Raw genomic sequence first — 12,536 nt, forward strand, 5'->3', positions numbered from 1 at the left:
CAGGAGCTGGAAGTCAGCAGGCTCCAGCTGTTGAGAACCTGCGGAGGCTTTCTCCTTGTCACCACACGGGGGCGAGGCGGTGCCCTCCAGGCAGGAACTGGCTGTCCTAGGAGTCATGGGGTAGTGGGAGGAACCTCACTTCAGGAAGAGGTCAGACCCACTTATGGCTGCCTGTCAAAGCCCCAGAACTCCCAAGGGGGCGGAGTCATTTGCCCTAGATGCAGCCTTTGTACTTGACAGCTAAAGTTCATCTCTTGTTCTACGGAAAATGCTGGTTCCAAAGGCTTGGACCAATTATGACCCACTAGAAAAGTCAGTTAAAACTTGTCCAAAGACAGCCTAAGAGCCCAAACTAAGGGTGGGAAGGTGAAAACAATCCAGAAGCACATGCAGAGAGCCCAAATGTTTTCACCCCAGAGAGGCCCACCAGCTACAAATAGATTTGAACCCCGGAAATCCGGGGAGTCACATGAGAGACTGAAACACAGAGTCAAGATGCTTGAGCTAACATGGCTGAGCTGAGCTACCTACAGTCACCTAAAACTGACTCTGACCACCTCACCCTGGTTTGTTGTCGTTATGTGCCATCGAGTGGATTTGGACTCATAGCGACCCCATGTGACAAAACAGAACTTCCCCAGGGTTTCTTAGGCTGTAACCTTCATGGGAGCAGCTGGTGTAGGGTTGCCAGATAAGATAAGAGGCCCAGTTAATCCTGAATTTCAGATTGACAATCAATAACATTTTAGTATAAGCCACTGGGTGGGTTTGAACCACCAACTTTTCAGTTAGCAGTTGAGTGCTTAACCATTGTTCCACCAGGGCTCACCACCCGGGTTTAGGCCCTCTCAAACCAGTTTGCTCTGTTCACAAATGAACGAAATTTGTCTAAACTGGTTGTGACTCAACTAAAAGTGGCCTTAACCCAACTTTTCTAGAAAGTTCACAGCATAGCTGCTGAGTCTGGCTCAAGCTCACTTGGAAAGTCCAAACTGTCTTGAATTGACTTCAACCAAGGGAAACCAGCTTGAACTGGTTTCTTCCTGCTCAGATGAGAGCTGACCGGTTGCAGAAGGAGGAAGGGAACTAACGTGATGGATCACCTCATGGTGTCAAGCCCTGCGCTGGGGACTTTGCCCACATTTTCTGTTAATCTTCCCAACAGCCCAGTGAGATGTATACAATTTACCCTCATTTCCAAAGGTAAAATAACTCACAGCATATTTTCTGTCTATTAAGTGGCAGAGCTGGGATGTGAATCTCACAGCTGACACTGTTTCTGTTTCATTCTGTCTCCTCCCAATGGAAGCAGACCCTTAGCAACAGGTAAAGCTGGGGGTTCCGGCTTTAATGCATTCGACCTAAGGGGCAAGGGGAAACTTTTAAAGCATCCAGAGGTCCCTGGGTGGAGAGCAGCGATGGAATCCATCACTCTCATCATCAATGGTGATGATCATTTCTTGTGGATTAATGAGCAACATCTGGATGGGATTCCTGGCATGTGGTCCAGCTCTGGGACCATTCTTTCTCCAAACCAAACTTACTTAAAATGCTTGTTGCCTGAGAAAGACTCAAGGGAAGCACACTTATTATTTTTGAGTTAATTTCCACGGAAAGAGGATTATACAATGTCTAGACGAAGCAAGCCATCAAGTACAGAGAAGTCTGTGCCAAGAAACAGAAGACAGGAGGGCTTTTGCTCCTGATGAGAAAAAGTGCCTTGCCCTGCTGACCCATTCCTGCCCAGGGCCCAGGAGTGGGTTTTAGTGCTGACCCAGGGTGGTCGCTGGTTCTCAGGGTCAAGGTCCTCTGACTAACCACAAAGAGTGACCTTGCTGGTGAGGTCAGGCCTAAACACAGTTCCTGGAACATTCATTCTTTTCCTTGATGAAGCTTAGCTGTTACAGCAAGTCTCTGCTTGTCCTCAAGGCTGCCACACCTAGCTGCCCTGCCTTGGTCTGTTACCCGCCCGCAGCTAATGCCTTTTCTTTCCATAGGACCATTGTAATGCCAGGCCATAAACTTGGGCTATGTGGTCCATTCACTCTGGAGTTGGCTGAGCCAGCTAGCTTCACTGAGCTGCTGAAGGCTCTCCCCACCAAAGCTCTGCCCCTGGACTAATGGGTACCTTGGAAGCAGGATCCCAGCAGATGGGGTTGGGAAGGAAGAGAGCAAAAGAACTTGAACTTTCAAGTAGGAGAGGAAGGGTGAGAGGTTGGGGGTCTCTTCCTACTCGGTATCCTAACAACATTGCCCATGTGGGACTCTGTGCCAGGAATGCCTCCCTGCCTTGTACACCCCTGCCCACACAGGAATGGGCACTGGCTCACATACAGCCCGTGTAGGGTTGCCAGATAAAATACAGGAGGCCCAGGCAAACTGGAATTTCGGATAGATAACCAATAACTTTTTAGTATAAGTCATTGTTTACCTGAAATTTATATTCACCTGGGCATCCTGTATTTTTATTTGCTAAATCAGGCAACCTGAGGGGTATGATGGTCTGTTAGTTTACGGGTGGGTAACTGGGTCGGTGTCTTTCTTAGGTTTAGTTGTTTGCTCTGGTCCTCAAATATTTTGTTTGTCTTTCTAAGCCTTTCAGCGTGCACTTGGTGCAGGTTTAGTGCGTTCTGATGTCTTGAGTCATATTCTTTTCACTGTTCCTTTTTTGTATTTGTTTTTCTAATCTTTGACTGCCTCCCTTTGCAATCTTTACTTCCTGCTTTTCCTTTTCCACTAAAACGTATTTATGTTAAGTATTTTTTTCATGTCTCTCACTCTTTACGTTTGGGAGTCCTGTCAGGTTGTTGGGCAGACATGCAGGTGTAACTGAGAAGAGCAGCCTGTCATCCCAGGGTGAACGTCCAGTGGGACTTGTGGGCTAAAGATGGACTTTCTAGCAGGGAGGTGCCCTCCTTGTCCAAGCCCAGCTCCTGGGCTGTACGACACACCTCGGGGAGAGGGGCTCACCTGCAGAGAGCAGAAGGCCTGGGTGAAGGGTGGCATCCGGACCAGGTAGGAGGCGACAATGATAGCAGAGGAGTAGTGAGTGTAGTAGTGGCACTGGACGGTCAGGTCTCCTGCAACGAGAGGACAGTGTCCAAGGGCTGCAGTCCCACCCATGCCGGTCAGATGCAGACACACAGGCCATGCGCCACATCGCACTCGGGAAGAGCAAACAGGAGCCTGGCTTCAGAGAACATCTGAAGGCCCACAGCTTCGCTACTCCACACGCAGCTGTCACTGTGTTTTGGTCAGTAGCTACCACAGGTGAAAACCTATTTCCAGACCTTGCAGCTACACCACCCAAGGCCTCAGGGGTCTGCCTGAAAGGACATGGGGTAGACCCAGGCCCTTGGAAGGCCACACCCAAGGACTCCCGGGGGGCGGTGCGCTGGTTTTCTGACTTAACGGGCATGTAGAAGACCCCAGAACACCTACAACTGCACCCCCAGCTCTTGCTCCTTCAGTTCTTTTCTCTGTGGGCAGGAGAGCCAGGTTAGGTCAGTGACACCCCACGGTGAGTGCGGACACAGGTGGTCTCATTCCCTGGACCGCTGGGGGCCCAGGCAGGTGTGGGTGCCTCTGTCGTGCCCCATCCAGGGAAAGCCTGAGGCAGGACAGCCAAGGCAGAAGCAGCACCGAATGACGGGGTGCTGCCGTCTGGAGCACCTGTGCAGGCTGTGAATCTTCCATCACCCCCTCCCTGCATCCACATGGCACCCTATGCATTGGCTCTGTTTACTATCCCCATCTTACAGGCAAGGACGCCAGAGAGAATGAGAGATCTGCTGCTGTTAGTAAAAAGTGGCTGAATTGGTGGCCCAGAGAGCAGAGGCCTTGGGCCAGCTCCCCAAAATGTCTGCTCAGCCACCTCACTGCACCCCACACCCAGCGCTAAGCCCTCCCTCAGACAAGTTCTCTGAAGGAGTTGTCTGGGGGGTTGCTGGTGTCCTGTGCAAGCCCCCTTAACCTCAATATGTGACCCTTTAATGCACACCCATGCTAAGATGGGTAACAACAGTGCCAAAGGGAGCCCTGCCTGGCACACAGTGGTAGGATCTGCTCCTTCTCTCTGTGGAGAGGCTCCAGTCATGCCTGCGGCAGCCAGAACAGCGCCTGGGGAATGGGGGCACAGAGGGGTCACAGGTGATTCGGCTTTAACCCCAGGAGGTAAGAAGTGCCTGCCTGCCCCTTCTACTTCCTCCTCGCCCCCAGCAGTGTTGAGTCCTAGCACCACGAAGGGCAGTGGTGGTGGACAGTGGCCAGGTGGCTGCCAGGGGCTGGGATGTGAAGGGTGCACAGAGGCCTCCTTATCCCTCAAGAACCCACTCCCCAAAGGCTGGGCCTCCCCAAAGTGTGCCACCACTGGCTCTTGGGGTGATTGGTCACAATTCATAGGTGGATGTCTCTTATTTATGTATGCTTTTTCAATGTGTTTTAGAAAAAAATATATAGTTAGCATCAAATGCATGATAAAAACTTCTTTTAAAAAAAATATATATTGAAGTTAAAGAAGTGAGTACACCTAAAGATTATTAGACCTAATATTAAGGCAATAATAGTACAGATGGCACACAGACGTGACAAAAATTGTAAAGGTGATGTGCAGATGACTGAAGTCTGGGAAACAGGTTCTAGGGTCAGACAAATGCAAACTCTGCTATTTACAGGCTCTGTGATCTTGAACAAATTGCTTACACTCTGAGTTTCCATTTTCTTCCCTGTGAAATGAACCATCGTATACGTGAAAGTCCACCATTCATTTTTCAGTTTGTCGTACTGAGGTGGCTTGTGTGTTGCTGTGGTGCTGGAAGCTATGCCACTGGTATTTCAAATGCCAGCAGGGTCACCCATGGTGGATAGGTTTCAGCAGAGCTTCCAGACTAAGACAGACTAGGAAGAAAGGCCTGGTGATTTACTTCCAAAAATTAGCCAATGAAAACCTCATGGATCATGACATAACATTGTTTGACTCATTTGCTTTGGACACATCATCAGGAGGGATCAGTCGCTAGAGGAGGACATCATGTTTGGTGAAGAAGAGGGCCAGCGAGAGCGAGGGAGACCCTGGGTGAGACGGAATGGCACAGTGGCCACAGCAGTGTACTTAAACGTGCTGGCAATTGTGAAGCTGATGCAGGACCAGGCAGTGTTTCATTCTGTTGTACATAAAGTCACCATGAGTCAAAGCTGACAGCAACAAACACAATCCATGAATGCAGGTTGGCCTGCACCAAACCAGTGTCAGGTCCTCTGCCTTTACTGCCACGAGGTATGGAGTTATGTTAGCTCTTAGTGCCGTACTTCTTAGTCCTTGCTGCACATTAGAATCATCTGAGCTGTGCCTCACTACCCAAAACCAAAAAACCAAACCCATTGCTGTCATACTGATTCCAACTCATAGCACCCCTATGGGACACAGCAAGGTTTACGGAAGCAGACTGCCACATCTTTCTTCTGCGGAGTGGCTCGTGGGTTCAAACCACCAACCTTTTGGTTAGCAGCCGAGTGCTCAACAACTGCACCACTAGGGCCTTATTTAAATCAGAATTTCTAGAGATGGAGCATGGACATCAATATTTTTTAAAAGCTCCCCAGTGATTCTTACATGCAACCAGGGTGCAAAGCATTGCACTGGAACATTCTCTTCTCCAATGTAACTGTCCATTAGCTAGAGGACTGCCTAAATTGTTACCAACTATAACTTTTAAGCATTCAGATAAACAGCATTTCGGATAGTTCAACCTGTAATCTGCCTACCTTCAGTCTTCTCAACTTCTTTAAACCTCTGGACGAATTTCAGCCTTCTTTCCTTGGTCTGAGCCCCCATGGGTTTTGAAAGATCCCGGAAGGTCTTGGGGTTCGCCAAGTTCAAAGTCTAGAAGGCAAATATGCAGTTGAGTTAACTCCCCCCAGACCCTGGTGAGGCCCGGAGAGACTCCAGGAGCCATGCTGTTCAGTTTTATGGTTCTCTTATTGGCTTATTGTCATTTGGTCTGACCCCCTCTGGTGATTAGCAGGCATGCAGGGGTGTTATGGTCGCAGAGGCAGTGATCCACAAGGACTCAATAGGGGAGAGATGGAATGTAAGAGAAGGGAAAGACTGAGTTCACACTGAACCTGTTCCAAGTTGCCCCAGCTCAGAAGATCTTCTCCAGTTACCAGAAAGAAGCTTTAAAAAGAATCCCTGTTCTCCATAAGGCACTTGTCTCCTGCCCTCACAAAGTAGTTTACTTTAATTGTTTTGGGTGTTTGCTTAGAATCACACTGATTTTAGCAAGAAGTTTGAAGGGATCCCTTTGGGGAGGAACTGAGAAGATCAGCCTCATTTTCTGCAGGCTCCCTTCCTCCCTGGCAATGAGAATAGAGTGCTGTCCCCTTCCTCTGCCCTTGGAGATGCAGAACTGTGGAGAAATGAAGACTTTTCAGGGACCAAGTGGCGCCCTGGTGGTACAGTGGTTAAGAGCTTGGCTGCTAACCAAAAGCCTGGCAGTTGGAATCTACCAGCCGCTCCTTGGAAACCCTCTGGGGCAGCTCTACTCTGTCCTATAGGGTTGCCATGAGTTGGAACCGACTCGATGGCACGTGACAACAACGAAGTGTACTTAGAGACATTTTCTTTGAGCAGAGATGTTCTGTATGTTAGCAGAGGAGCTGCGTGGTCCCCCAGTCTTTGTATTTCTTTACAGAAGGAAGCATTTCTTTATACCCACTGCTACTGAGTCAATTCCAACTCCTACCGAGGACTGAGCAGAACTGCCCCATAAGATTTACAGGGCTGTAAATCTTTATGGAAGCAGACTGCCACATCTTTCTCCCACAGAGCGGATGGTGGGTTCAAACTGCTGACCTTTTGGTTAGCAGCCTAGTGCTTTAACCACTGCGCCACGAGAGCGCCTTCATTTCTTTGTAACTTTCTTTAATCACCCACTGAAAACCCTATGGAGCACAGTTCTACTCTGACACACATGTGGTCACCATAAATCACAACCAACTCGGTGGCTACTGGTTTTTGTTTCACTAGCTGAGACCCCACCTCAGCTCCAGTTGGGGAGTGGGGTGTACCACAGTTTCAGACACCTGCAGAGGCCAGGGGGTACGAGAATGAAGCAGGCCACTGCAAGCCCCCAGCAAGTGACAGGGACGCAGAGACCTACACACGTCTAAAGGGGCAGCCGCACCTCGGCTCCAGCGGATTTTACCACATGAGAATGGAGCTTCATAGTTGCCAAACCCAAACACCCACTGCCATTGAGTCGGTTCCGACTCATAGCAACCCCAGAGGGTTTCCAAGGCTGTAAATCTCTACGGAAGAGGACTGCCACATCTCTCTCCCACTGGTGGGGCCTCTGGTGGTTTCAAACCACCAACCTTTCAGTCAGCTTTAACCACTGTGCCACCAAGGCTCTCCCAGTTGCCATATCTCCTGATTTCCCAAAAGATACTGGAAATCCACAGTTTTATGAGAAATCTCTCAGTTTTTAAATGCTGGTAAGTGATCAAAAATTTAAACACAGGACATTGGCTAACAAAACACACTTGCAAATCACCCTGTGCAAGCTGGAATTTTACGTTTCATTTTTTAAACGCTTCTACCTCAAATGGATCATCACGACAAGAAGAAGCACAGAGCTGGTGAGAAAAGGCTGTGGTAAATGCCTGAAGTGAGCGGGGATGTGAGGTTACAGAAGCCTGAGCCCCCTTTCCCAACTCCCGGGGCTCAGCCTTCCAAGCAGCCTCAGGCAGGACTGGCCAGGCTGGTCGGCACCAAGGACCCAGCCACCTCTTCCCTTTACACACGACTCACCGTGTCTCCTGATGGCAAGAGACACTGCTCCGTGTCCAGATGGTCCCAGTGCCACCTTCCCTCCTCCTCCTTCCTCCCACGCCTGCTGAGGTCCAGGGATAGAGACCAAGAGGACGAATGACCCGGTCTTGCCGGCAGCTCCCCCAGCACTCCGTGTCTTGGGCCAGATCCTGGGTGAAGTCCAGATTCGACCATCGCAGTGACAGTAACCATCTTCAGGAAGCGTAGTTCTCCCTCTCTCTCCATGTGGATTCCAGAACAAACTCCATGGCCCACATCACTTGTGACTGCAGCTCGCCACCAGTGTTGGTCCACGGTGGTATCTCAATATGGGGATCGGAAGCCAGGAAGCTCTCTTCAGATAATGTTAGCATTTGTACTAGTCACGTTGATCATCACAGCCTTGTCCACCTTCCCACAGGTGGGGCTGGGACCTGCGCGCAGGCAGTCCAATGCCAAAGGTGGGGCAAGGGACCTAAGAACCAACAGCCGTTGGGCCCAGACCTGTAGTGAACCTCATGGTAGTCTCTGCATTCTGGCTTAGGCTGTGCTGGTTAGCGTGGCGAGAAACCCTCAGCATACCTGCACACTGTGCCATGGGAATCCCTTACCTCTGAGGTGTAGTCGGCAAGAACCCAGGGAAACACTGGATACTGCATGTAATCATTGTAGGTCCTCCCAGCCAGCGTGTTGAGGTACATGAGATACTCAAAATTGCTGATTTCCCTTTTCTACCAGAAGAGACAAAAAAAAAAAAAAGGGTAAGCTAAAGGTGTTTGACCTCCACAGGGGTCTAGCTCTCAGCCCTCAGCAGGAGTCCCTCTCTCTGTAGGTGAGAAGAGGCAACACATCAACTTGGTTGTTCGCATGCATCTCGGACACCAGCCAGTGCCAACTCAGCAACACACACAATTTCAATAGGAGCTGCAGCAAATATATTTGGAAGCTAAGTCTGTCTGGATAAAAAGTACAACTTAGCAGTCCAAAGTCAAGGATAAAACATCTTTTGTGTCAACACATGAGATACTCAAAAATTGATTAAATGCACAAATGCTGTGAGTAAACTTACTGCTGACACATTTGCAATTGGAAGAATAAACTGAGGGTTGTCTTAGTAACAGAGAAACAAGTCCTCACCAGCTAATGGACTGAGTTCTCCAACAGCCTTCCTCTGGGACTTTTAGAGCTGCCTGTTCCCTGTCCCTGACTGTTGGGATAATGGCCATGCCTAGGGGCCTTCTGTCTTACCAGTCACAAACAGAGACAGGAAAGATATTTGGGGAAAATTCACCAAGGCCAATGAGTGACTGAGCAGTCCCATATAGCTGTCATCTCTGATATGGGACCTATATACTATCTATGGTCTCTCCTTTCCTTGGCCTGCTCATTGGGAAAGAAAGGACTGCAGAAATGGGTGACCAAGAGCCACTTTCTTGTTGCCATGTGATCTTTAGGACTGCCCCCTTGGGGTCCCTTCCTTCCACTGAGAACCCTCAGCTGTCTGTCAAGCTCATCCAGGCTGGGAGTCACATGTGTCTTCCCCAGAAAAAGACATGAACGTGCGTGCCCCTTCCATGTTGTGTGCATCTTACACACATGTGCACACCTTCATGGGTGGGTCATGAGTGTATACACAGAGGCACTCAGTGCCTGCAAACACACATACATGCACATACATACTTACACACATAGGGACATCACTGCTAATATCAGATGGATTATGGCTGAAAGTAGAGAATACCAGAAAGACGTTTACCTGTGTTTTACTGACTATACAAAGGCATTCGACTGTGGGATCATAAATTCTGGATAACATTGTGAAGAATGGGTATTCCAGAACACTTAATTGTGCTCATGAGGAACCTGTACTTAGACCAAAAGGCAGTCGTTCGAACAAGTGGATACTGTGTGATTTAAAATCAGGAAAGGTGTGCGTCAGGGTTGTATCCTTTCACCATACTTATTCAATCTGTACACTGAGCAAATAATCTGAGAAGCTGGACTATATGAAGAAGAATGCGGCATCCGGATTAGAGGAAGACTCATTAACAACCTGAGATATGCAGATCACACAACCTCACTTACAGAAAGTGAAGAGGACTTGAAGCACTTACTGATGAAGATCAAAGACTATAGCCTTCAGTGTGGATTACACCTCAACATAAAGAAAACAAAAATCCTCACAACTGGACCAGTAAGCAACATCATGATAAACGGAGAAAAGATTGAAGTTGTCAAGGATTTCATTTTACTTAGATCCACAATCAATGCCCACGGAAGCAGCAGTCAAGAAATCAGACAACGCATTGCATTGGGCAAATCTACTGCAAAAGACCTCTTTACAGTGTTAAAAAACAAAGATGTCACTTTAAGGACTAAGGTGTGCCTGACCCAAGCCATGGTGTTTTCAATCACCTCAAATGCATTTGAAAGCTGGATAATGAATAAGGAAGACTGAAGGAGAATTGATGCCTTTGAATTACAGTGTTGGTGAAGAATACTGAATATACCACAGACTGCCAGAAGAACAAACAAATCTGTCATGGAAGAAGTACAGCCAGAATGCTCATTAGAAGCAAAGATGGCAAGATTTTGTCTCACTTACTTTGGACATGTTATCAGGAAGGATGCGTCCCTGGAGAAGGACATCGTGCTTGGTAAAGTAGAGCGGCAGCAAAAAAGAGGAAGCCCCTCAACAGTGGCTGCAACAATGGCTCAAGCATAACAACGATTGTGAGAATGGCACAGGACTAGGCAGTGTTTCTTTCTGTTGTACACAGGGTCACTGTGAGTCAGAACCGACTCAAAGGAACCTAACAACAACGCATACATACACACACGTGTGCCCACACACCGGCCACACTCACTCCCCAGCTCTGACTCCAATGCCCAAGCATCTCCTTCAGTCACTGGGATTTTCTGAGGAAAATACTTGGGACATATCTGGCATATTAATAAAATAAAATAAAAGATCTTTTGCTGAGTAATCCACATACTTCTTCCATCATAGGGGCCTGAGCTATTTTCTGATGTCATTCCTGGGAGCTTCCTCAGACCCAGACTACCCTGAAGAAATAACCGTACCTGCCACCTCTGCAGCATGGTTCTGTCCGAGCCGGGGTGTTTCCTGTGAACAGCAAATAACGGAGGTGAGCATACATCTCGAGGTAGGAGTGAGGGAGCAAGTGGGGCACCCACCCACCCAACAGGTGCTCCAGGCAGTGCGGGGAGACCACTGCCTGCATCCTCGTTGCCCCTACCCTGCCTGACTGAAGGTGACATTCCTGCAGCCACCATCCTGCTTATGTGACACTAGAATACATGGCTAATATGCAGCCTGAGGAGATGTCTCAGGGAATACAGAGGCAGGGCTAGCCTTGCTCTCACCCTGGAGCCCTAAGTCCACAGCTTGCTCTTCTTTGCCTCTCTTTTTAAATGTGAATACAATGCATGCACATGGTGAAAGTCTCTGGGTGGTACAAATGGTTAACACGGTCAACTGCTAAACAAAGGGCTGGAGGTTCCAGTCTCCCCAGAGGCACTTCAAAAGAAAGACCTGTCTATCTACTTCCAAAAAAAACAGCCACTGAAAACCCTGTGGAGCACAGTTCTACTCCACCACACGTGGGGGCACCATGAGTCGGAGTCGACTTGACGTAACTGGTGGTTAATGTAGTAAAAAAAAAAAAGAAAAAAAAATGCAAACGATATTTCCAGAAGGCCATAAAACATAAAATCAAAGTCTCCAAACTCCCAGTCTCACTCCACAAGTGTCCACAGTTAACAGCTGCTTGTGTATTACAAACGCCTGCATACACGCTTGTAGATTCTGTGGAGTCTGACACACGGGCTCACGTCACACACACAGTTCTCCACCCTGAGTTACGCGCTCCGCTCGGCAGCGCCCTGTAACGCGGTGCGCAGAGCTCGCTCTCAGGCAGCACAGCGGCCCGCACTCCACGGAGGCGTCCTCACTGGTGGGCGGTGGGCTCCACCTGGGACTGCACTCTGACCACCTCTGTGGCCGTGAGCACGCCTGCATGACCACCGCTGGGCACAACTCTCTGACACTCAGTGCGTGTGATCACGAGAAGCTCCCGGCCGTGGCACGACTAGGTTAAATAGAGCATTTTCTATTTTGCTCTACACTGCCAAATCACTCTCTTTAAAGTTGTACCAATTTATACTTCTACGAATAGAATTATGAAATACAAATTGAACGGATGAAACACCGCTTTTGACCATGCTGGTAGGTAAGGGTTTAAAAGTTCAATAAAATGCAGTGTTGGGAGGGCGTGGGCATGGGCTTTGCCACCAGAAATGCCTTCTGTGCAGCCAGGACTGATTACCAGCTTGGAAGAGCCAAGTTCCTCAGCTTCTGGGGCATCTCTCTGTTACCTTTCCAGGTCTGTTTCTTTGTCCTTTTGTCTCCATGGGCTCTCCTCCCAAGACCTAGTCTTTGCTCAAGATGTTCCACCAAACCATTTCACATATGTCCACCACACCCCATATGAAGGACCTGCGGTAGTCCCAGGGATGGAACAAGAAGGCATGTGGCCTGGCTGCCCATGTGTATCTGAGCAGGCGCGGCTCCTTCATCTTCCCGTGACAGCTTCACCAATCACATCAACTGTCCCAGCCCTCCCAGCCCTCTGCCCTCAAGTCTCTGCTTGGCAGCTTTTCCTTAAGCAGAAAGTAACTGCCAGGCTGGGCAACACCTCTCTCC

At 48.9% G+C, this 12,536-nt stretch overlaps 1 protein-coding gene across 2 annotated transcripts in view; it reads right to left on the reverse strand.

Moving 5' to 3' along the window:
• The window catches only part of WDFY4 (WDFY family member 4), a 403,681-nt gene that overhangs the window by 37,999 nt on the left and 353,146 nt on the right, over positions 1 to 12,536 (reverse strand). For both annotated transcript variants that reach the window (XM_023742107.1, XM_023742108.1), the window contains exons 48-51: positions 10,895 to 10,937; positions 8,422 to 8,541; positions 5,764 to 5,881; positions 2,971 to 3,080 (exon numbers count right to left, since the gene is read on the reverse strand). In XM_023742107.1, the coding sequence (XP_023597875.1) occupies positions 2,971 to 3,080; positions 5,764 to 5,881; positions 8,422 to 8,541; positions 10,895 to 10,937 (391 nt within the window). The remainder of the gene's footprint in view (positions 1 to 2,970; positions 3,081 to 5,763; positions 5,882 to 8,421; positions 8,542 to 10,894; positions 10,938 to 12,536) is intronic.

The sequence above is a fragment of the Trichechus manatus genome, unplaced genomic scaffold (genome assembly GCF_000243295.1).
Source record: "Trichechus manatus latirostris isolate Lorelei unplaced genomic scaffold, TriManLat1.0 scaffold00200, whole genome shotgun sequence".
Lineage (NCBI taxonomy): Eukaryota > Metazoa > Chordata > Mammalia > Sirenia > Trichechidae > Trichechus > Trichechus manatus.